Below are 24,749 nucleotides of genomic sequence, written 5' to 3'. Positions count from 1 at the left end.
TCTCCTCCTCCCTCCGGGGGGGTGGGGTGGGGAGTGGAGACGGCGGGGCGGGGGCGGTGGGTCCCGGCTAGCGGCGGCCCTTGTGTGACCCGGGTCCGCCGGATCGCTGGGTGGGGGCACCAGACTGAGTCTGGGGCAAGGGGCGCGGGCCGGGGCGGAGGGCTCTGCTGGAGAGCTAGCAGGACGCGGCCAGAGGCCCCACCCCCGCTTGGGGCCGAGGGTGGGGGGACGGAAGGCAGGGTCTGGGGGCCCCGCAGGGTTCGACTTTCCCGCCTCAGGTTTCCCGAGCGCCAGCAACGCACTAGGCGCCCTGCAGCAGAAGTGGGCAGCGCCTGTCCTGGGCTCCGCACGTGGGGCGCGCTGACCTAGTGTTCACTTTTGTTACCTGCATTCTTCCTAGGGTCAGCAATGCAGCCGAGCAGCCGCGAAGCAACAAGGCTCTGCCTGTCGCCGGGCCTCAGTTTCCCCTTTGTACCACAAAAGGGTCACCAAAGTAACCTCACGCGCGTGGAGAAACCGTGGTGGTGCACTTGGCCCACCCGGCGGAGATTTTCTCCGAAGTGCCTCTGTGCTTCTTGCTGGCGACAGGGCCGGGCTGGCGGTCCCCCAGCAATTACGGTAAGGCGCTCTGGCGTGTGCACTGCGGCTGTGGGGCTTCCTCTGCCCTTGGGAATAAGGTGTCTGCGGTTTGAGCGGAAAGGGAAGTGGGGTCAGGCGCCTCTCCTCAGGGCATCCTGTACCTGGAAGGCAACTGCGGTGAACTACCCCCCCCACCCCCCGCCGCTTTTCTTAACGTAGTCTCCACACCCACCGTGGGGCTTGAAGTCAGGACCGTGAGGTTGAGTCCCGTGGTCCACCGCGTGAGACCGCCAGGCGCCCCTGCGGTGAATCTTTCTAAAAAGGCAACTGAAACTTCACAGAGATAGCGAGGGCAGCCAGACTGCATCAGGACTTTGCCTTGAAAAGGAAACTAAAAGTGCTGTAGAAAAATTAGCCTTAAGTCCTGATTAACCCTAATTTAGATTGTGTGCTCAGAGTACTGAATATCTGCCTTTCCTGGGCCCAAGGTACACAGAAACCAAAGACCAGCCTTGCATTTCCCTCTCCCACAGCACATACCCCCACCCAAATTGGCCTCCATCAGTTGCTATCAAGAGTTTCTAACCCTGCAGATATGAAGCAACTGAACAGACAAGCGAAACTGCAAATCTTGCAAAAAGTGTGGGGTTTCGTGAAATTGGCATGACGAGGTACAAATGAAGCCGCAGCTGACTACAGAGGAAGAGAACATCACTTAGAGAGAAATGACCGAGTCCTTCCAGAGAGAACTGACTACCAAAGGATTCCAAAGCTGAGGAAGTGCTCAGCGGGTGCTTATGGATCAGACTTACCCAAAGTCCCATGGCTGGTAAGGACAGCAATGGGCCAAGAGCCCCTGGTTCTTTCCCAGAGTTTCTGGAGGCAGCAGACGGGCTGGAGAAGGTTGAGGAGGCTGAGTTGGCAGTAAACTTCAGTTCCAGTTAGAACATCACAGCTGGGCCCTTTCTCTTAAGAAAGGAAGTAGTCCTAGTTATGTGCCTTGCAGCAGGTGGGGAGATCCCACCCGTCATGGAACCAAGATGGGGACAGACCTGAAGCTTGGCAGTTCATAGGAATTATCTCACTGCTCAGCCGCCCCACCAGCCTACAGTGAGAAAAGTGAGAATCGGAGGTCAAGGGACAGACCTGGAAGAGGCACAAAACCAGAAGGTCTGAGAGCCCCAATCTGACTCAATGTTACTTAACATTGTCCCCACTGTTCCTGAACCCACACTCCCAGACTGCCCACTGGTGTCAGCCTCCTGGCAGCCCTCCAAAGGGGTTCCTTCCCCAGCTCAGCCCAATGGGCTTTTCGACAGAGGACTGTGTTGCTATTTTCCACATTCTAGAAGTTCTTCTGTCTTGTATCTCTGCTGCCACTTTTTGCCATCAACACCTAGCACGTTCCCTGCCCATCATTTCCATGTTGTAAGACGTATGGGTATTTCAGAGTAAGTAGGAAATCGGCATCGGTTGCCATAAATAGAAGAAAATCATAACAATAAATACCGTGTAACCACACAACACCACTGAGAAACTAGAAACTGGCTCTTTGTTAAATAGGAACATGATTGTAATACACCTTTCACAAGAACCAAACGGTAGAGGCCACCCAAGCGTCTGTCAGAGGACAAATGGATAAATGATATTGGTCTATTTGTACATTCAAAAGAATATTATTCAGCCTTAAAAAGGAAGGAAAAGCTGATCAAAAAGGAAGGAAAGGCTGATCCATGGGAGGTGAAATAAGCCAGTCACAGAAGGAGAACTATTAGGTGATCCCACTTCCATAAGGTTTCTAGGGTGATCAAGTTCATAGAGCCGAGTAGAATGGGAATGGGGGCTGCCAGGGGCTGTTGGGAGAGGGTGAAGGGGGAGGGAACTTGCTCCTTAACAGGGACAGAGTTTCCCTTTGGGAGGTGGAAAAGTTCTGGAGAAGGTAGATGGTGGTAAAGGCCATGTAATTAAGGCCACTGATCTGTACACTTACAAAAGGGTCAAAATGGTAAATTATATGTATGTTTTGCCACAATACAAAAATCATTCAAAATCAGATATCCCATTTTCTGTGTCCAATAAAAGGTTGAAAAATGAAAAAAAAAAAAATAAGGACACAGGGCAGGGGAAGAGAGGAGTTAGAGAAAATTTGGCTCTAAACGGAGCCTTCTTTCAGATGCAACCAGGATTGGAAAACACTGAAAACTAAATGAGGTTTTCATGGTGCGACTCAGTTTATGACATGTCCTGTTGGCGGTCCCCTTCCTGTCCTTCGCTGATCATCGAAGCAGCCCTACGGGGAGAGACATGTCCCTGGGGATGGTGTGGGGGGGGGGGTGGGAGGTGGCCTGCTGCCCTTCTCCCTGCCTGGGGTGCTGACCCAGGGACTGGCATGCTTCTAATGCTCAGGGATCTGGGATGTTTAATAGGGGAGTTGGAGACAGAGGAGCCTTCTCAGGGGAAGCAGGACAGGAGCTGCCCTATGGGCCCCTGAGGGATGGAGAAGAACTGGGGTCCTGCCCAGCACATGTGTGTGTCGCAGCTGGGACAGAGCAGAGAGGTGAGTGTGACTGTGGCAAGCTCATCCAGAACTGGGCGGACACAGAAGTCAGATGGGTCTAGACCATGAAGGCAATAGGGAGCCACTGCTGGCTTTTGAGCTGGGGAGGGTCTTGGCTGTGGTTTCTAGGGTCTGGAGAGCAGGGTGAGGTAACACCAGCACTCTACCAGAGGCCAGGCATAGTGAGGCTGGCACAGATCCCGGGTGGAAAACAGAGGGGCATCAGGGTGAGCAGGGCCTCCTCCTGGGCCCCGAAAGCAGCCGTCTGGGTTCACAAGAAGCATAAGGAGGAAGACTGCTGGTGTTGTAATTCTAGAGGTGGCTAGGAGACCTCAGAAGGAAGGGCTTGGAGGTCATGATCTGGGTCAAGTGCAGAGAAAGGCAAAGGCTTGCTCAAGTCATCCATCAGGAGTGTAGCCGAGGGGTCAGGTCACAGGTGCATGGATGTCCCTGCTCTGCTGTGGTGGTGGTGGGCCTGGAGACGTGGGTCTGCGCTCCCCCTAAGTCTCGCTGCCTTCAGAGGCACAGCTCTCTGCCCGCTTCCTGTAGATGGCTGAGCTACCCCCTGTGGGTTGTGCTTGCGTAGGGGAAGAGGGAAGAGAGACCCTGTTGGGACTTGCCTGCTTTCTCCACTTTGCTGCCTCCCCATCTCACCCTGGGGATAGGAAAGTACATTCCTGAGTCGAATTTTCCCAGGGAGTTTGGCTGAGCCAGAGAGAGCACCCTGCCTCCCACCAATTCACACAAACACCTCCCCTTCCCCTTGGGGGTTCTGCAGAGGAAGTAGCTGGAGCAGGACAGGCGGACCAGCCCTCTAGCCACAGTCTGGCCCGGTCTTCCCTGCTCTCTGTTCCCAGCGAGGCCTTTCCACAGCTGTGAAACACAGTGCTGGGAGTTTGGCAGCATCACCTCCCAGAAGCGCCACACTACCCCGTGAGGTGGTACTGTCTCATCTCCATGTTAGAGGGGAAACTGCAGCTCAGAGGGTTTCAGTCACTTGCCCCAAGTCCCCCAGCCAGTAAATGGCAGGCCTGAGGTTTGAGGCCAGGCGGTCAGACCCCGCCCTCGCCTGAGGCTGTGGCCTTCTCAGTCCCATTAATTGTTTGTCAGGTCAGGCGGGGATCATTCTCCCTTTTCTGAAGGTGGGGAAACTGAGGGCAAAAAGGCGTAGAGTGGAGGTGGGTCTTGAAACCTTGCCAGGTGCTATGTGGGCCAGCCCTCCCCCGCCTCCCCACAGCCCAAGCGCCTCTGCAAGGTTCAGCTATCCCCCGGAAGTGCTGCAGGCACCAGGTAAGGGTGAGAGCAAGAGATGTCCTGCCCAGCTACCAGTTCAGAGGAAGCAAAAGGCTACTGGTGGGGGAAAGAAGAAGTGAGGCGTGAGTGTGGTGTGGTGTCGGGGCGCCGGCTGAAGAGAGAAGGGGAGGGCTGAGGACCTGGGCTAAGCGGTGCAGAGAGGCAGCCTCGGCACATACATCCAACTTCCCTTTCTCTCTGAGGACAGGACGGTGACAGCGACGCAGCAGCTGGACAGCAGCGGCCCCACAGGTCAGCTTCACCCGGCAGCTCCATTTCCTGCTCCCGCAGCTCTCTGTCCTCATCTGTAGGTCCCCAGCAGGCACCAGGCTTGTCCCTGCCTTGGTGGGCCCAGGATCGGTGACATCCTAGGGGCTCCCGGCTGGGGACCTGCCCTTATCCTCTTCACCCTCTGGTGGCAACTCCAGAATCTCTGGGAATGTAGAAATCTGTCGATCTCTCCATCTATCTATTTTTTAAAAGATTTTATTTATTGCTTTGATAGAGCATGAGCAGGGGCGTGGGGAGGGCAGAGGGAGAGGGGGAAGCAGGCTCCCCACTGAGCAGGGAACCCGCCTTGGGACTCCATCCCAGGACCCTGGTATCATGACCTGAGCTGAAGGCAGAGGCTTAACCCACTGAACCACCCAGGTGGCCCTCTATTTATTTTTTTAAAGAGCAATTTAAATTAAGGAGTGGTTAGGCACTGGGTTCGAATCCTAGCTCCCCACTGTGGCCTAGGGCAAGTTATTAGACTTTTCTGGATTTCAGTTTCCTCATTGGTAAAGCGGGGTGAATCTGGTAACCTGTACCACGGATGACATGGGGGAGGGTCCACATGTTTCTACCCAGAAATTTCTAGCCCAGAAGTTTCTACTGGTGCCCTTCCTCTCAGAGTGACCTGGACTAGAGCCTGGGGATAGTATGTCTCAGGGAAGTGGCTCTGGTGCTGGCTTGGTCGCAGACTCTGGCTGGGCCTTGGCGTGGCCTCCCTTTCCCTGCCTGTGAAATGGGGATAAGATGCTACTTGTCAGGGATTTCCTGCAGAGACCACGGGTTCAATCATCTCCCAGGCCATGGTGAGGCCAGCGGTGGGAGCTCCAGCCTGTGGCTGGCAGGAGTGGCTGTTTGCCGGGGAGCAGTGGGGCCACATGCAGGGGTGTGACTGGCTCAGCAGGCCTGGGGCTGTGGGAGACAGGGTAGGCTGCAGGGGGGTGGGGGGATGCATGGTCAGCCCCAGGGAGGAAGGCGGGGGGGTTTCAAGTCTTATGCTCAGATATATCCTGGGCTGGGCCTTTGGATCAGAGCCCTAAACTTGCAGTGGGGATTGGGAAAATGTCTCTGAGTCTCTTTTCCCGGGAGATAGGTCTCCTTGGCCTCACTTTATGGACAAGACACCCTGAAAAAATGGAGAAATGGACTTATTGCCCAATGTCATGGCCCAGGCACTGACTACTGGAACTGATTATCAAATTTGCATCTTCTAAAGCCTGTGGCCTGCGCTCTGCATGTTTCCCCATCTCTTTGTTGGCCTTGACAGAGTCCTACTCATTTGTAGAGCAACTCAGACACCCAGCCTTCTTGGAGAGGCTGCAGTGCACAGCGTGGGGAGGGCAGCTGACTTGGAGTCTACAGCGCTGGATTTGAGTTCCAGCCTGACCACTGGCCTGCTGTAACCCCAGGCTAACTCTTAGCAGTTTCCAGTTTTCCCACGATCTTCTGGAACCATCTTGGATGTCAAGTAAGGGAGTTCTGTTTCCCAGGAAGCCCCAGATAAGGAGCTGCAGGGTAGATGGTGAGAGGGGTGAGGGTGTGGGGTGACCAGGCACAGTGGCCGCTTTGAAGGGCTGGGGAGAGCGGTGCTGAAGTCTCAAGTGGAAGTGAGGACTGTGGTTCGCCCCTGGGAAAGGGAGTAGAAACCACAGCCATCTGGGGTACTTGGAGGAGGTCTCATTTCTTCTTTGGCCTTGATTTCTCCAGCTGGTCTTGGGTTTAGGCCACCCTATTCCCTCTGTAGACACAGAGCAGGATGGCCAAGGGCCTGGGGTCCAAGCCTTACGGTCCAGACCCTGGAGGTCAAATCCACATTGTGGTCTGGGCCTCCGTTTCCCCATTCACACAGTGAGGGAGGGGACTAGATGACCCAAGATCCTGTCTGCACTATGGGCCCTCAGTCTTCTCATCTGAAACGTCTCAAATTGTTTCCTTCAGTGCTTCCTTTGTCTCCTCAGATCTTTCCTTCCTCTCTTCTCTGAGGTTCTGAGAATTGCCCAAGATAACACAGCCGAGTAGCTGACCAAGTGGTCAAATGATTAAGAACCCAGTGTTCTATGCCTCCAACCAAAGTCTCTATTCTTTCTCCCTCTCTTTTTCAAAGATTTATTTATTTGAGGCGGGGGATGTGTGAGGTAGGGGCAGAGAGAAAGGAAGAGAGATATTCTCAAGCAGACTCCCCACTGAGCACATAGCCCAACCAGGGCTCAATCCCACAGCCCTGAGATCATGACCTGAGCAGAAACCAAGAGTCAGATGATTAACTGACCAGACCACCCAGGAGCCCTTGTAGTCTCTTTTCAAATAAACATATATATTAATAAATAATATTAAGATAAATGGATGGGAGCACCCAGAAAAAAATATCGCATCCCTATTTCATACTGTACTCCAGGATTGATGCAAATGAACTAAGGGTTCCCATGTGAACAGTGAAACCTCGCAAGTCCTACCAGAAACTTAGGAGAATTCCTTTGTACCTGGAGTAAGGCAGGTTGGCCTTTCTAGCTTTGACTCAAAATCCAGAAGCCAAAAGAGAAAAATACTGGTAATTCTGGTTACACAAAAATTATACACATGAAAAAAGACTTATACACGGCAGAAGAACTATATGTAATGTATAAAGACAAATGATAAGCCGGGAAACATATTTGCAATTCACATAATAGACCATGAACTAATTTCCCTACTATGTAAAGAGTTTCGAGAAGATGGTAAGGAAGCTTTGAATGTAAAACAAAAATGGGTGGATGGTGAACTTGGACTTGGGAGAGATGTTGTCAGAACAGCTGCACTGTTGGAAGGAACCAAAGACTGAAACCCACACAGTCTGCTGTTCTGAGGGCATCTGCTGAATAAGTTAGCGCTTTTCCCTCCAACGTCAGACTGTGCAGTTGGAAAAGAAAAAGTGGAAACTCTAGGTACTGTTATGGAAAGCTCTCCAAGATGTATTTCCAAGCCAAAAAAGTTTTCATGTAAGACGAGGAGAATCTTATATCCTTATATTTATTTGAGACTTGGGAAGATTTAGCAAACACTAGCAGCAGTAGTTACCTGGGGGAGACTACCCGGGAAGGGAGTGGTTGGGTGACACAGGAGACAGAGATCATTTGCATTTCCACCTTTGTGGGTTTACTTATCGTTTGGATTTGAAAGATGTAAATTTCTAAACTCTCTGAAGAGCAGGGGCGTCTGCGTGGCTCAGTCAGTCAAGCATCTGATTCTTGATCCCCAGCTCAGGTCTCGATCTCAGGTTCGTGAGTTCAAGCCTCGCATTGGGCTCCATGCTGGGTGGGGAGCCTCCTTAAAAACCCAACAACTCTCTTAAGAGTAAATAAAAATTGAGAAACGTAATGTAATGTAACTGTAATGTATGGGGTAACATTGGGAAATCGGGGCATCCAAAACAAGAGTCTGAACCTCACCACACACAAGTGACCCCTGCAGCTTTCAGAGCTTGGGTCTATAAAAAAATGTGACTTTTACAAGGATCGGATTACATTGCTTTGCAAGGTTTTTTTTTCCCCATAAATAATAGGCCACCATTATTTTTCCATAATGGTAGTCATTTGGAACATAAAAAATTCTAAGCATTAAAGACTTGGTTTTTTGTTGTGAGGGTAATACATGTTTGTTGTAGAAAATTTGAACTGTACCGGAAAACCTAAAAAAGAAAGGAATCCTCCTCCCCATAATATTATTAACATTTTGGTGACCGTTCTTTTAGATAGGCTCCTAGGCCTAAACATGTATATTACCATAAATTTCCATACATGTAATTCCATTGTGTGTGTTATGTTCTACTGGCCCTTTCTAGGCAGTGAATGGTATACTGTGCTCCTCTTTTATGTCCTTAATGACATCATGATTTTTGATAGTGAAATGACATTCCATTGTACTGAACTTTGAATTTTTTACTTTGGCAAGCAACAATCAGTTCACAGGAGGTTGCAAAAAAAAAAAGTTCAGAAAGATTTTGTATACGCTTCACCCAATTCTTTACAGTCTCCTCCTCCTCCTTTTATCTGTTGTTTATTTGTTCCATCCTGGAACCTTCTTTTCTCCTGCTGCCTTCTGGATAGGATAGACCCTGGTCCTGCTGTCCCACCAACACCTGGGGGGAGTAGCTTCTTGCATTTTCTGTGAAGTAGTCTCACCTCTTCTCTGGTGGGATTTCCTGTACCCTATGTTGTCTTTCATGATTTACTCCCTTGTTCTCTTGGAGCGTATCCTCCAGCAGCTTTCTGAGAGAGGGTGTGTGCTTTAAAATACCTAGTGATCCTTGGTTGACCATTCATCTTTGAGAGTGCAGCACTAACACTTAACTGCTTGTCGGAGCTGTTGACTGGGAAAACTTCACCCTAAGTTTGGTCCTGGGCATTTCACTGAGGAGCACCAAAACATCTGTAACGATAGAATATTTTTCTTGGAATGGCCAGTTCTTTAAAGAAGAATTTTCTTCTGCCTTAGAGCATTGCCACCTGGCTGTTGTAGGCTTCTGGAAGCTGAGTGGAGGAGGAGGTGGGAAGGAACATGGCTTAATTTTTCTATACATGAATGGCATCCCATCCTTCCCCTTAGATTGTCTATCATGCACTGTCTCCAGGGAATGAACTTTATGTTGGGGTGGCATTGAGGGTGGTAGGTTTGTGACAGTGGTCCTGGATACCCCAGGTAGAGGAGGAAATCTGGGACCCCAGCTGGTCACTTTATAGACTCACAGTTGGGCCACCTGGTTGGTTCAGTTGGTTAAACATCAGCTCTTCATTTCAGTTCAAGTCATGATCTCAGGGTTGTGAGATCGAGTCCCGTGTTGGACTCTCTGCTGAGTGTGGAGATTGCTTGGATTCTCTCTCTCCCTCTCCCTCTGCCCCTCTGCCCCCTCCCACCCCAGGTTCACACATGTGCTCTCTCTCTCAAAAAACAAAACAAAACAAAACAAAACAAAACCCTCACAAGCTTTTTTTTTTTTTTTTTTTTTTTTTAAAGATTTTATTTATTTATTTGTCAGAGAGAGAGAGTGAGTGAGAGCGAGCACGGGTAGACAGAGTGGAAGGAAGAGTCAGAGGGAGAAGCAGGCTCCCTGCAGAGCAAGGAGCCCGATGTGGGACTCGATCCCAGGACGCTGGGATCATGACCTGAGCTGAAGGCAGCTGCCCAACCAACTGAGCCACCCAGGCGTCCCCCTCACAAGCTTTTATATCCCATTTTTTTTGTTTTACCCCTCATCCCTGTTTCTAGAGGTTCTTGATGCCTCTAGTTCTCAAGTGTTCTCAGGGTTGTGAGGCTTCTCCCTGTCTCCTCCCCTCTCCCCTCCCCTCACTCCACACCTCTCCCCACAGCAGGCACTCAGGGTGACATCTGCTTTGGCATCTCCAGAGTTTTGCTAACCTTTTCTGCCTGCTGTCGTCTTCTTTCTCTTTGTTCTGTCTTTGCAGCTCTCTGCCCATTTTATTCACTCACTCTCGGTTTAGTGGAGTTTCAGGGCATTTGACATAAATTTGCTATATTTAAGCAGAAATGTCTTAGTTTATTTTAAACCCACAGAAGGGGCGCCTGGGTGGCTCAGTCGGTTAGGCATCTGCCTTTGGCTCAGGTCATGATCCGGAGGTCCTGGGATGGAGCCCTGCACTGGCTCCCTGCTCGGCAGGGAGCCTGCTTCTCCACCTGCCACTTCTCCTGCTTGTGCTCTCTCTCTCTCTCGCTTGCTCTTAGATGAATAAAATCTTAAAAAAGAAATTTAAAACCACAGAAAACAAAAGCTTGGAGGGACAGACCTTTGTCCAAAGTCACATGTGGATCAATGACAGAGGTGGACAGGATTACATGTTGCTTCCAAGTAGCTTTTCCTGGATGAAATCAGGGCCCCAGAGGAGCCCCCAGAGAGGCCATTTTTGGGGACGGGGAGTGACTCAGGCAACGCTGTTGCTGACAGCCATTTCTGAACAAATGGTCAGGGGTTCTGGAGTCATAAAGGCCTGACTCAGGGAACCTCATGCAGAGCAAGACCACTTCCGCCCTGAACCTCAATTTTCCCATCTGTGAAATGCAAGAGTAACGAGGATCAATTAAGATGCTAGATGTCCTGCACTTGGGACATGCCAGACACCTAGAAGTGAGAGGTCACTCTCTTATCACAGTGACAGTGACGTGCATCTTTTCTAGGGCGGAAGACGGTTCTCAGAAGAGACCAGCTACGAGGCATGGATTGCCGGGGGGCCTTTTTCCTCTGCCTGTGCTTCATGACTTCTCAGAGTGAGACAATGGGTAAGAGGGTGATGCTGAACTGGGGGGCCATCCTAGCCCGGGCCCCTGGCTGTGACATGAAAGGGGGAATTCCTTGAGCCAAGGGAGCTTGAAAGGGGACATCGCGGCCGCCTTGGGCAGCAGCTAGACAGAGGCTGTGTGGAAGGCCCAGGGACAAAGGCTGAAATAAGAGGTCTGACTTGCTCCCTGCAGACACATTCCAAGAACCCCTGCGATGCATGAGGAAACTGGAGACCGTATCCAGATACCGCAGACCGGCTCCTTTTCCTGAGTGAGTCAGGAGATCCCCTCGTCCACCTAGAGTCAGCTGTGCCTCCTACCCCTAGCTCTCACCTTGAGTCAGTGGTTCAGGGCTGTCCAGTGTGGACCGTTAGTCCATTTATTCAACATGCATTTATTGAGTACCTACTGTGTGCCTGGCACTAGGCTCTGGAGAGGCAGGATAAGCATGCCCTGCCCTCATCAAATCTGCTCTCTGGCTGGGGCCTTTAGCTACGGAGGCCATGAAACCTGGTGCAGAATCCCATCTCTGCATTTTTGTGGGAAGGAGGGACAAGACTCGGGTTGGGCTCTCTCTGGGGTCCACGATCTTAATGGGCACGCAGCTGTGGGTGAGGGAATAGGGCTGGTGAGTGGCCGGGGAAGCCCAGGGACTATTGGGTCTTTCACTCAGCCACTAGAGAAGAGTCAGAAAGGGCTTCCGTAAGGAGGTGTCAGCAAAGCTGGACCAGATAGAGAGGTAATCAGGAGACATGGATGAGTGGGGTGGAGAGGTAAGCGTGTGCCAGGGACGCGCCGTGTGCTGAGGTCTGGGGATGGGAGAGGCCCCGCCCTTCTAGGCTGCCAGGGGCCCCTCCAGCCCCCAAGTCCACCGCGGACCCAGGTCAGCTCTCTGGCCCTCAGCATCATCCGGGACCTGGAGAATAGCCTGTTGAACGCCAGCTTCAGGGGCAACAACCTGACCTTGCAGACACGCTCTATCCAGTCACTGATCTTCAAGCTGGGCTGCGGCTTCGCAGGCCTCTCACTGAACAGCACCACCATGGAGGAGTACTCCAAGGTCAGAGGTCGTGGTGGGGGGCTGGGATGGGGGGCAGGCAGGGCTTAAGGTCCTGACTCCCCTCCTCCACCCAAACTAATCCTGTCTGCCCGCCTGGCTGTGAGTTGCCTCCCCTGTAAAATGGGGCCGATGTCCCTCATGCCAGTGATGGAAAAGGGGGTACACTATGGCCCTGCAAGGGTGGCATTGTCTTCCTGCTTTTGCAGGTCTATGGAGGGAGGCAGCTGTGGGAGAGGCCAGGGAATCCAGGGTCCTCGGAAGACCCTGTTGTGATTCCTACTGAATGCCTGGGCGCTGAAGGCAGAGGAGCTCCAGCCCCAGGGGCCGCAGCTGGGTGGGGTCATTTAAAGTGGGGCGGCCTGGAGGGAGGGCCTGGGACCTCAGCACGTTTGGGAGGAGGGGCAGCCTGCCTACCAGAAGAGAGCTCTGCAGGTGGAGGCTCAGAGAAATGAAATGCCTGGGGTCAGGCCCAGAAGGCGTCACAAGGAGTGGGGAGCAGTGAGTGTTGGGCCAGCTCCAGAGGCCATGCACCCCAGGCTGAGCCTGTCTGCGCCCCCTCCATAGGCTGGGGTCTCCCACGCCATGTACTTCCCTGCGGAGCTGACCAAAGACGCCTGCAGGGCCCGCCCCAGGGAGCTGCGTCTCATCTGCATCTACTTCTCCACAGCCTACTTTTTCCAGGTCTGTGCCTTGGCGGGCCAAGCAGGGTGGGTGCGGGCCCCTTCCTGGGGGCACTGTGAACGTCCACACCATCGACTGGCCTCGTGGCAGGGACTGGCCCTGGGTGGGACCAGCCCATCGTGGTCCGCAGGCATTGCCCTTTCTGGGCCTCAGTAAGAGGAGAATGGTGGGCAGGCCCACTTATAGGAAACCTATGTGTGAGCCTATCCTAGGGGAGATAGACAAAGATGCCTTTTTAACCTTGGCTTTGAAAGTGAGTGAGGATAGTGGTGAGTTAGGATGGAGGCTGAATGCTCTCAACACAGGGCAGAGAGGTGTGGGTGGGGAGAGGACAGGTTTCTGGGTGGAGGGGACGGGGCGGGGCTCGTGAAGGATTGCGAGGTTGGGCACATGGGCCACGTGACCGGCATATTCCTTGCTCTCCTCCAGGGGAAGGGGCTGGCGAAGGGGGGGTTCTGAGCCCTCAGCGGGGGTCTCCCTGCGTCCCCTGCAGTCAGCCCTTCTTGCTTCGTTCCAGAATGCCAACTCACTTGTGCTCAATAACTACGTCTTGGGGGCCCAGCTGGGTCAGGGACACGTGAGCAACCTCAACGAGCCTATCAGCATCAGCTTCCAGCACAACCAGAGTCTGGTACTTTTGGGGGGGGGGGTGCCCCCATTTCCACCTCTCCCCTTCCCCCTTGTGGCTCTCCTGTTGAATTTTGGCTTGACCAAACCCAAATCTGTGGCAGCATTTTGGAAACAAATGATTTCAAATCTACCACAGTTTTAAAGTTCCTGTCAAAAGAATCAGAGAGAAGTTTTTAGTTACTGCAGTAGGCAGGATTTTTTTTTTTTTTCTTTCTAAGTAGGCACCATACCCAGCATGGAGTCCAGTGCCAGGGCTTGGGCTCAGGACCCTGAGATCAAGACCAGGAAATGAGATCAAGAGTTGGAAACTTAACAAAATGAGGCACACAGATGCCCCCTAGGCAGGACTCTGAGTTGCAAGTGATAGAAAACCAAGTGAAGCCAGCTTAAGCACAGAAGGGAATTGATTGACTCACGTGAATAAAATGTCCAGAGCTCTCAAGCTTCAGGCATGGTTGGATCCAGGGGCTTATATAATGCCATCCTGACTCAGCCTCTTTCCATTTCTCAGCAATGGTTTTCTGCCTTGGCTCTCTACTCTGGCAAGATGGCAGCTTAAGTGCTAGACCTCTGTCCCCTCTTCCCAGTAGGCTCTTCCTCATCAGTGCAAACCAGGGTCCCAGAACGGAGTTCTTTTTTTTTTTTTTTTAATTTATTTATCAGAGAGAGAGAGGGGAGAGAGCGAGCACAGGCAGACAGAATGGCAGGCAGAGGCAGAGGGAGAAGCAGGCTCCCCACCGAGCAAGGAGCCCGATGTGGGACTCGATCCCAAGACGTTGGGATCATGACCTGAGCCGAAGGCAGCTGCTTAACCAACTGAGCCACCCAGGCATCCCCCAGAACGGAGTTCTAAAGGTACAGCTGGGCCATGTGTCCATCTCTGAACCAGGTCAATGGAATGTGGGATTGGCCAGGCCCAGGTCACATGGCTCAGGGACTGGGCTGGATTCATGTAACTGCCATGGGAGGAGGCGTGGGTTCTCCAGAGAAATGCAGAAGCTGATCCTGGAGGAAGGGAGAAGGGCTGCCGGGCGGGCATAAGCTCTGAGGCCTCTACTCTTCTGGCCCTGGCATCCCTTAAAAGCCCAGGCCCTGCCCTGCCCAGTGTTCTGCCCTGACGTCCTGTCAGCCTCTTTGGGACTGTGCTGCACTCCCAATTTCTCCATCATACTCCCCCCCTTCTTTTTTTAAAGTTTTTTTTTTTTTTTTTTTTTTAATGTTTAAAGATTTTATTTATTTGACAGACAGAGATCACAAGCAGGCAGAGAGGCAGGCAGAGAGAGAGGAGGAAGCAGGCTCCTTGCTGGGCAGAGAGCTTGATGCGGGGCTCGATCCCAGGATCCTGAGATCATGACCTGAGCCGAAGGCAGAGGCTTAACCCGCTGAGCCACCCAGGTGCCCCCATACTTCCTTTTCTTTGCTCTGAGGATTTGCCCCTGCAAAGGTTCATTCCTCAGTGGTTTTCCATGGCACTGCCTGTGTCATTTTCTCCCCTCTCCACCCATATGACTTGGCCTCCAGGTTGCCTGTGAGTGAGTCTCTCCCCAGCACTGGGCTTGGGGCTGCACCATCATTGTTCTCCATGGGGAGGATGGGAAAGGGGACAGTTGATCACAGAACACCTACTGTCCAGCCAGAGCTGGACTCTCAAGATTCCTCACTGCCTGTAATTTAATACCATCCTTGGGACTTGGGTATAGATGATCCCATTTTGCTGATGAATAAACTGAGGTTTAGAGAAGCTCAACAACTTGCCCAAGTTACTCTGAGAGTCAGAGTAGAGGTGAGGCTGCAGTCTGGTTCTGTCTGATGCCAAAGCCCAGCCAGTGCCTGGTAAAATGTTGACTAGGGTGCAGTTGAATCAACTTTGGCCCCTACAATTTCCAGACTCTGACCCACGGCCATCCCCCACATCCCTTGGATGCACCCAACTCCAGCCTCTTCTCTTAGGAAGGCTACATGGTGACCTGTGTCTTCTGGAAGGAAGGAGCCAGTAAACATTACTGGGGGGTCTGGAGCCCTGAGGGCTGTCGCACAGAGCAGCTCTCACCTTCCAGGGTACTCTGCCGCTGCAATCACCTCAGCTATTTTGCTGTTCTCATGGTATGTGTGCCTCCAGTCCAGCTGAGGGGAGTCAAAACAATAAAGGGCCCCATGTCTAAGCAAAAGGAACAAGGCAGAGGTTGGTGTAGGGGACAAAATCCAACTCAAATGGGCTTAAGGAGGTAAAAGAGAAACTTATGAACTCATGTTGCTGAAGAAGCTATGTTAGGCTTCAGGCACGGCTTGATCCAGATGCTCAATATCACCAAGACAGGGCTCTATCTCCCTCCCAGCCGTGCTTGCTTTGTGCTGGCCTAGCCTTAGGACAGGGTTTCCCCACAGGATAATAATATGGCTGCTAGCACACCTGGGCTCATGTCCTACTAGCTGTTAGGCCAGTAGCATGAGAGCTTTCTCTTACCCAATTCTGCCAACTAGTCTTGGGATTGGGTTCCACTGCGTTGGAGTGTGTCCCACTCCCATCCCTCAACCAGTCACTGGGCAGGAGGAGGGAGGACTCTGATAAATCAGGCCTAGTGCACCTGTCCACACATAGTAGGACCGGCCATGTGCACAGACTGTGGGGGAGGGGAGGTTCTCATAGAAAAAGGGGAGATGGGAGTTGAGGGAGGGCAAAAGCCACTGTGTCTGCCAGGGCTTTTTTTTTTTTTTTTTTTAAAGCCAGGACCACAGTGAGGTTTGTGGTGCAACAGGGAAGTTTGGAGCTAAGGTCTTAGCAGGTCCCTGTCACTGTTGGGAGGGCATTTCCATGCTACTGTCCCCCATCTCCCATTCCTTCCTGCAGCAGCTGTCCCAAGCCCCGATCCCCAGAGAGCTGCTGGTGCCTCTCATGTACATCTCCCTGGTGGGCTGCAGCATCTCCATCGTGTCCTCACTTCTCACTATCCTGCTGCACTTCCAAGCCAGGTACTCCCCTGCCCCCAGGCCGGGCCTGCCCACCTGCTGCTGCTCAGCACCCCTCCTTCTTGTCTAACTGATCCCCCAGAGCAGGGTGCGCTCCTCCAGGGCATGGAGTTTGGGAGGCAGGAGACCAGCCTTGCTGTGTGGCTGCTGTTCAGTCCCTGTCGCCCACCCCCAACCTCAGTCATGTGTCCCTGAGCCCCGGGGAGTGGCACTGCCTGGGTGATGTCCCCAGACCATGGAAGGTCATGCTTCCATGTGCAGGAAGCAGGGCGACTCCATGACACGCATACACATGAACCTGCACGCCTCCGTGCTGCTCCTGAATGTCACCTTCCTGCTGAGTCCTCTGCCGGCCACGCCCCCTGTGCCTGGGTCAGCGTGCACAGCAGTGGCTGCCATCCTGCACTTCGCACTGCTCAGCTGCCTCACCTGGACGGCCATCGAAGGCTTCAATCTCTACCTGCTCCTTGGGCACGTCTACAACATCTATATCCGCCGATACTTGCTCAAGCTCTGTGCAGTGGGCTGGGGTAAGCAGAACCTCCCTCCGATCTTGCTCCCTGAGGCTTCTGGCTGGACAGTGGACAGGGTGTCTACCCCACTCCTGCCCTTCTCTTCTCCTCTTCCTCATCATAGTTACTGCATCCTGAGCACGGCTCATCCCTGTCAACATTCGCCACTACTTTCTGCTCTATTGTTCTTATCATCCATTCTACTTCCAACATCTCCATGACGGTCACCTCCAACATCTTCATCACCTCTACCTCCAACACCTTCATCCCCTCCACCTCCAACACCTCCATCCCCTCCACCTCCAACATCACCTCCAACACCTCCATTATCACCTCCAGTACCTCCATCACCATCACCTCCAACACCTCCATCACCATCATCTCCAACACCTCCATCATCACCACCTCCCACACCTCTGTCCCCTCTACCTCCACCACCTCCATCATCACCACCAACACCTCCATCATCACCTCTGACTCCTCCATCACCATCACCTCCAACACCTCCACCAGCATCGCTCCAACACCATCATCTACCAACAACATCTACCAACATCACTACCACCTCCGATACTTCCATCACCTCCGCCATCATCTCCACCATGTCTACCTCCAACACTGTCACCAATGCCATGAATATGTCTACCCCTGACTCTACCACGACCTTCACCTCCATCATCACCACCATGCTCATCCTCGTCTTCAACGCTATCTCTGACACCACCATCACTGGCACCTCTAACCCCATCCTAGCTCCTCTTTACTATTTCGGTTTCCTCCTGAGTTCTGTCAGCCCTCTGTCCTGTTAGCTCCATCTCCCCACCACCGCTGCCACTCCCACCCCACCCTGGAGCCCTCAGTGACACTGTCTTGGAGCGCAGCCTCCTCTAAGACCTACAGGCTAAGTGTTCTGAAGCTGGACCATATGGCAGGGCCTGAGGGCTCAGAAGAAACCTTCCCCTCCCTGCTTGCTCAGTGGAATTCTGTTTTAGCAGCCCCAGGGACCCATGACCAGCCCCTCTCGGGGTCACCTGACAGGTGCTGAGCCTCTGTCTTACCTCTCAGGGGTCCCAGCCCTGCTGGTCCTGCTTCTTGTTGTTGAGAGCTCAGCATACGGACCCTGCACAATTCCAGTCTCCAGCAGCCAGGAAAATGGCACAGGCTTCCAGAACATGTCCATGTGAGTGCCCTGAGGGGTGTGGCAGGTGCCCTAGCTCTGACAGAAGGGCCCAGGGGCTCTGAACAGGGTGTCCTATAGGGAGGGCACTGGCTGGGGGGGCGAGGAGGAGGCCATGTCTCAGAGAGGGATAGTTTCCAGGCTTTGCCATAGCCTTTCTGCTGGATCCCAAGGTCTCCTGCAGAGGCAGTCTCTTGCTCTAGGCTGGCAACCTCTAGGGAGACCGGCATGAGCTCTGGTGCCTGCTCATGGGCTTCCACTCCCAGGGCAGCAGGACCCCTGGCTCCTGGCCGAGTGCGGCGATCGGCTGAGCTCCCCTTCCTGCTCTCCGACCCTGCTCCAGGAGGTCAGCCCACTCCTGAACTCTGCTCGCTCTTCCCACCGCCTTGCTGTGCTCCTTCAGGTTCCTGTGGCCCTGATCTGCTCCTGCATAGTGCTGCCAGCCCTCAGACTGTCCTCAGCAGGGAGAGCACTGCGGGGGCTGGGACCCCCCCCAAGGGACAGGGTTCAGCATGTGTGTGTGTGTGTGTGTGTGTATCAGGTGACCTGGGCAGTCTGCGGGACAGATTCTGCTGCCTCTTCCTGTGCCCTAAGAATGAAGGTTCTCACGGCCAACATAGGGAGAGTAGCTGAACGACCTATCACCTGTTTAAACCGTGCAGCAAGGAGTAGGTCCTACTGTCAGTCTGTTTACAGTTAGGGAAACTGAGGCATAGGCTGCTGAAGAACCCCACCCAAGGAAACCCAGGTGGTTCCTGGAAGAGCTGGGACTTGGCCACAGGCAGGCTGGTTCCAGAGCCCCCTCCCCCACTACCCCTCTCAGCCTCCTGGAAGCGAGGTGGGCTGGGGTTCATTCTTCTCACTGTGGGGGTGGGGCTCCTTTCTTAGAGGTGTGACTTAGGGCTCCTTCACCATGTAGTTTTTTTTTTTTTTTTAAAGATTTTATTTATTTGACGAGAGAGAGATCACAAGTAGGCAGAGAGGTAGGCAGAGAGAGGGGGGAAGCAGTCTCCCTGATGCTCAGAGAACCCGATGTGGGGCTTGATCCCCAAACCCCAGATCATGACCTGAGCTGAAGGCAGAGGCTTAACCCACTGAACCACCCAGGCACTCCACACAATGTAGTTTTTTAACATGTGCTGGGGACCGGAGGACTGGGCGGGGGCAGGAAGCACAGTGTTGCTGGGCTGTCACAGAGTATCCCACTTCAAGAACCCCCCTCTCCGAGTCTCCCTCCCTCTCCCTCTCCCCCAGGGTTCCGTGACTTTTATTCTCCTGCATTTATAAAACCCTTACCAAGTCTATTTGTGTTCCTGAACACAGAACAGCAATAACCAAACCTTTGGAAGGAACTCCAGTGCCCTCCGACATGTGAATAAGGTTAATAAGTTGCTACATAGCCAGCCCTGCGGGACAGTTAGGTGGCAGTGAAAAGGAATGATCCATGAGCCCCTTGCATAAATCTCCCAAATAACGACCAAGGCCCCTTGTGGCTGTGGCAGCAGGTGCCCACGGCGGGGGCCTGAGCAGGGGGCTGGGACAGGGGCACAGGCTCTGGGCGTGGAGCGTGGGGCTTCAAGTCCCACCTTTGCCTCTGAGCAAGCCCGAGCCTCAGTTTCCCCCTCTGCAGGGCAGGGACGACTATGGACCTGCCTCATATGGTCCTCACGTGGAGCGGATGGGCTCACTCACGGAAAGCGTATGACATGGTGTGTGACTGGGTGAAAGGCAACCCCTGTCTCGCCGATGTTTTGGGGACACAAAGGGCATGAAGGCCTCAGGGAGGGTCTGGGAGCAGGGCTGGGGCCATGGCCAGGCCTCTGCTCTTCCCTCGGCCCTTGGTGGCCTCATCCTGCTTCTCACTCGATGTGCCACAGCTGTTCACTGCTCGTGAGCCCCATCTAGCTGAGAGGGGGCGGTTCCTGGGCCAGGGCGCCCTTTGCACAGAGATGGTGCTGAGATGATGTTGACCTTGTGGGTGGGTGGAGAAGCCTCCAGGAAGAGGGCCCCGGGCCAGGGATCTGGTAGAGTTTTGGACAAGTGGGCAGCTGGGCTGGCCATGGAAAGGGAGAGAGGTGAGATGCAGAAGTGAGGAGAGGAAGAGTTTTCAGGTGAATAAAGGCACAAGAGGGCCCCGTGTGGCTGTAAAGGAGAACATGGAGAGCTTCAGGCCGGGGGCCGAGGTGACAAGGGGGCCCTAAGGTGATGGCTTAGCTGGAAAGCCGGGCCCCGAACTTCACCCGTGTGGTCACACAAGAAGCAACAGGTCTGGCCTGGGGGACAGGACCAAGTTCAAGAGCCCATCCAGAGGCCCAGAGACCAGGATCTCTGTACCCACGCCCCTCCCGCCCCCAGCCTGGGGCGCCACACCTACCCTGGCACTTCCCCCTCCCCTGCTCCCTTGCAGGTGCTGGGTGCAGAACCGCTGGGTGCACAGTATCCTGGTCATGGGCTACGGTGGCCTCACGTCTCTCTTCAACCTGGTGGTGCTGGTCTGGGCGCTGTGGGTGCTGCAGCGGCTGCGGGCCCGGAACGGGGTGCTGAACCCGCGGGCCTGCCGGGACAGCGTCACCGTGCTGGGCCTCACCGTGCTGCTGGGCACTACCTGGGCCTTGGCTTTCTTCTCCTTTGACGTCTTCCTGCTGCCCCAGCTCTTCCTCTTCACCACGTTCAACTCGCTGTATGGTAGGGCCCGCGGGAGGCGTGCAGGAAGCCCCGGGGGTGGTGCTCGGCTGGTCAGATGTTGACTGCTCAAGGCTTCAGGTCAAGGGGGCAAGTCAGGGGCTGAAATTGAGCTTCCCCTTCCCTGCCAAGCTGGTTTGGGGCTCCTTCGGTCCATAGAAAGGGGTATTTCCTCCTAATTTGCACAGAGGCACCCTCTGGCTTGCTGACAATTGGTCGGCCAGCTTCTGTGCTCTGCCCCTTCTGGTTTCCAACAGGGAGGGACTCAGATTTTCTCCTGGGCTTTAGGGAAGCCCAGCTCACCCCCACTGAGGAGGTCCCTGGATTCTAGGTGAGGCCCCGCGTCTCTCCTAGTCTCCCGCTGACCCGCTTTTCCCTGGCAGGTTTCTTCCTCTTCCTGTGGTTCTGCTCCCAGAGGCGCCGCTCCGAGGCAGAGATGGAGACAGAGATGGAGAGGTTCAGCTCCTCCCAGACGATGCTGTAGTCTGCGCCTCCTCGCCCAGAAGACCTCCTCTCTCTGGCCGCCTGCAGCCCGAGGCTCTGGGCTCCCCCAGGGAAGGTGGAAGGCCAGCTGCTGGACACCAGGGGCCCCTGTGGCCTCCAGGGAGGCTTTTCTACCTCCGTGGCTTCCCCAGGCCCAGAGGGCAGTGCGCTGCTCTGCCTCCCCTGGTTTCCTGGGGATGGGAAGGCAGAGCCTCTTTCCTTGACTCCTGAGGAAGGTGGCCCGTGGCCAGGTGGCCCTCTGATAATTGGGTAGGTTTGAATTGCTCCTGGTAGGTGTGACCGTATGGGATCTAAAACCAAGCTTAGGCTACAATTGTGGAGAATCAGCATTGCCCTTGACCTCTGTCAGAGCAAGAGGGAGAGGGCTCCTAAAGCCAGCTCCATTCCTGGGCTGCACACCAGGGGGAGCTGTTGGCCTGTGCACAGAAGCCATTGGCTCACCGAATCCTATCTGGAAATACTGCCGCCTGTCTGGGGAACATGACACACCAGATGGAGGGGTCCGGCTTCTGGGACTGCTCCTGCTGAGTGACCAAAGAAAGGATTCTTGCACTGTTTGCACACCCATTTCTCTTTTCCCAATGCAGCTGTTTGCTCTGGGTCTTGGGGTCTTGGGCATCCATGGCACTAGAGCAGGTGGGCTGGGGGAGACGCTCAGAGCCCCGCTGCAGGCCATCGGACAGGTAATAACGACTGTGGATGGCATGGTGAGGGTCCTGGAGCCAGATCCCTTTTCTCCTGGGGGTGGGGGTGGGGATCCTCTGCTCTCTGTTTATTTCTGGATGCCCATAGCCCTTGGCCAGCTGGTGAGTGCTGTAGGCTCTGGAACCCAACTGCCTGGGTTCAAATGGCCTTACCATTTGCTAGCTGTGTGACTGTGGACAGACCACTTAAGCTCTCTGTGCCTTAGTTTTCCCATCTGTAGAGCAGGGGCAGTTGTGGTGCTGATTTTGAAGATGAAAAAAAGAATCCATATAAAGAGGCTTAGCAAGTAGGAAATGCTCAATAAATCATTATTATTGTTACCATTAGTATTTTTGCTATTATTATTAACAGAGTTGACCGAGAGGGCAAGCTATCTAAACTCTAGGCCTGACAAACCCAGCTTCTCACTGGGCACAACCTGCTTTCCCTCAGCTCTGTGACTTCCTCTTCCAATTTCCCTAGAGTGGACTTTGCTCTGACTCCAGACAGTGTCCCCCCACCTTTATCAGGATGATGTGGGTCCCCATCCAAGCCCCCCTGCCACGATGGAGCCCCGTCCTGAGTGGTACCGGGCCCCTTGGTCCTTGGGGTGGGCTCCCACGCTAAGGAGGGGGCAGACGGATCATGGGAAGTCCCAGGCCCTCTCTGGGCCAGCTCCAGGAAGTGGTGACACAGCTGGGCCTTGCCTGTGACTTGGCCCACCGCACTGGTTCAGGCCCAGCCTCTTACACACTCCCAAGCCCAGGGTCACCTGAGGGAGGCTATGGCCACAGTAACAAGGGGATGGTTCTGGTGGTTCCAGGAGATAGGGCCAGGCTTGCAGCTCTGAGCACCATGAGGGGCCAGGCTCTGGGCAGGGGTCACTTCTCAGAAATGCCCCACTGGGTATAGGCGGGCAGGGGTGGGGGAGACCTGCTGGGCCTCCCTGCCCTCTCCTGACTCCCAGCAGGGTCCTGGCCTGCTCCAGACTGGCCACTGGGCATTGGGTCTAGCTCTCAGGGGGCTTCCAGACCAGTGGGAAGATGGAATGGGCAGGAGGACAAATGGACAGCAGAGGGGTCACGTACTAGAAGTTTCTGTGTTGTTCAGTTGCTGCTGTAGCAGACGGCATAGTGTGTGTATGTGATGAGGTGGGGTCTGAAAGCCGGGCTGCCAGTTAAAATACAGAATGCTAACTTTGGGAGAAAGATACTAAAGCAGTAAAAAGTTATTCGTTGTGTATCTGAAATTCAAATTTAGCTGGGCATTCTATACTTGTCTATCTCCTCCCCCTTTAAAAAAAAAGATTTTACTTATTTATTTTAGAGAGACAGTGAGAGCTTGCACATGTATGAGCAGGGGCAGGGGGGAGAGGGGGTAGAAGCAGACTCCCTGCTGAGAAGGGAGCTTGAGGGGGGCAGTGGAGAGGGGAGGCCTCAACCCCAGGACCCCAGGATCATGACCTGAGCTCAAGGCAGACGCTTAGCTTACTGAGCCACCTGGGCACCCCTTTTCTAACCCTTTCTTTTGTTGTCTGGCAACTCTTTATTTTTTAAACAACCAAACGAGCCAGCAAGATGCCTCGACAATGCTATTGTCAAGGACCATTGGCATGGGAGTCTGGGGTGTGTACCTTTTACCCTTCAGATGAACCCCATGAGTGCTGACTGGGGACCCCCCTCTGTCCACCAAACAAGCCCCCATATTCAGGATGACTCAGCGCCGGGCTCCTCCCCCTGGGCTCCCTTTTCCAGCCATCTCCGAAAGACTGGCGGAACGTGAGCCGACTTCCCAGCAACCACAACAGAGGCTGAAAGGCTGGAAAGATCTCTGAAAAGTAGTAAGGGCAAGTGAATGTCAACTCAGAATGGGGCCCAGCAAAAGTGCCTTTCAAGAACCAAAACAGAAAGAAAAGAAAAAGAAAACCACACTTATTTTTACAATCACTGATAACCAGAAGTGAGGGAGCCACCAAAGATACTTATCAAGGATGTGTTTCGAGAAGGAAAAGAATTCCAGAAAGTCAGCCTGAGAGGCAGGAAGGGATGGGGAACCTAGAGAATGGTAAATGTAGGTAACACCTACATTTGAAAATCATCTGTATAAAAGAATAATGACTTATTTCTGATGTTGAGGAAAAACAGGTCTGAAATGTTGGACAGCAATAGTATATGCGTGTGGGAGAGCAAGACTTACGTGTTCTAAACATTCCTCTCTTGCACTTGGGGAGTGGTTACATATATTGTTGAACATTAGACATTGTTAATTAAATGTGAGTGGTCAAAGTGAAAAGACAACAACTAAAAAAAAACCCCTGGAATATATACATTTCATTTCAATAGAGAGGAAAAGGTAGGACAGGAAAACACATAAAAAGCTTTTTAAAAGGTTGAGGAAGGAGGGTTGCCTGGGTGGCTCAGTGGGTTAAGCCTCTGCCTCCAGCTCAGGTCATGATCTCAGGGTCCTGGGATGGAGCCTCGCATCAGGCTCTCTGCTCAGCGGGGAGCCTGCTTCCTCCTCTCTCTCTGCCTGCCTCTCTGCCTACTTGTGATCGATCTCTCTCTCTCTCTCTCTGTCAAATAAATAAAATCTTAAAAAAAAAAAGGTTAAGGAAGGAGAAAAAAGAAATAGAATAGGACTGGGGTGCTTGGCTGGCTCAGTTGATAGAGTACGTGACTCTTGATTTCAGGGTTGTGAGTTCAAGCCCGGCATTGGGGGTGGAGCCTACTTAAAAAACAAACAAAGAGGGGTTCCTTGATTGCACAGTCGCTTAAGGGTCTGACTCTCAGTTTCGGCTCAGGTCATGATCTCAGGGGTTGGGAGATCGAGCCCCACGTTGGACTCTAAGCTCAGCAGGGAGACTTCTTGAAGATTTTCTCCCTC

At 53.4% G+C, this 24,749-nt stretch overlaps 1 protein-coding gene across 8 annotated transcripts; it reads left to right on the top strand.

The window, feature by feature from the left end:
• Window positions 1-41: 41 nt before the first annotated feature.
• ADGRG5 (adhesion G protein-coupled receptor G5) lies at window positions 42-22,207 on the top strand. 8 transcript variants are annotated; one of them, XM_059153243.1, is made up of 15 exons: window positions 87-618; window positions 1,173-1,408; window positions 3,006-3,136; window positions 4,638-4,681; window positions 10,868-10,969; window positions 11,162-11,240; window positions 11,873-12,029; window positions 12,594-12,710; window positions 13,228-13,341; window positions 15,291-15,443; window positions 16,189-16,310; window positions 16,569-16,837; window positions 17,885-17,999; window positions 20,404-20,681; window positions 21,062-21,311. In XM_059153243.1, the coding sequence occupies exons 5-15, from the start codon at window positions 10,906-10,908 to the stop codon at window positions 21,160-21,162; spliced, it is 1,569 nt and encodes a 522-aa protein (XP_059009226.1). In that variant the 5' UTR covers window positions 87-618; window positions 1,173-1,408; window positions 3,006-3,136; window positions 4,638-4,681; window positions 10,868-10,905; the 3' UTR covers window positions 21,163-21,311. The 8 variants fall into 8 exon arrangements, with proteins under 8 accessions (XP_059009223.1, XP_059009226.1, XP_059009225.1 ...); XM_059153240.1 differs by lacking the exons at window positions 3,006-3,136; window positions 4,638-4,681 and having other exon boundaries at window positions 42-110; window positions 401-618; XM_059153242.1 differs by lacking the exons at window positions 3,006-3,136; window positions 4,638-4,681 and having other exon boundaries at window positions 16,192-16,310.
• The last annotated feature ends 2,542 nt before the right edge of the window (window positions 22,208-24,749 follow it).

This window comes from Mustela lutreola, chromosome 16 (assembly GCF_030435805.1).
Source record: "Mustela lutreola isolate mMusLut2 chromosome 16, mMusLut2.pri, whole genome shotgun sequence".
Lineage (NCBI taxonomy): Eukaryota > Metazoa > Chordata > Mammalia > Carnivora > Mustelidae > Mustela > Mustela lutreola.
Note: the sequence above shows the minus strand (reverse complement) of the source record. Positions and strands in the feature narration are given on the sequence as shown.

What these genes read in the sequence shown, in the direction of transcription:
- ADGRG5 (XM_059153240.1), top strand. An exon ending in GCTCTGTGCAGTGGGCTGGG is followed by an intron (nt 16,838 to 17,884) that starts GTAAGCAGAACC and finishes CTTACCTCTCAG; the next exon opens with GGGTCCCAGCCCTGCTGGTC. An exon ending in CACGTTCAACTCGCTGTATG is followed by an intron (nt 20,682 to 21,061) that starts GTAGGGCCCGCG and finishes TTTCCCTGGCAG; the next exon opens with GTTTCTTCCTCTTCCTGTGG.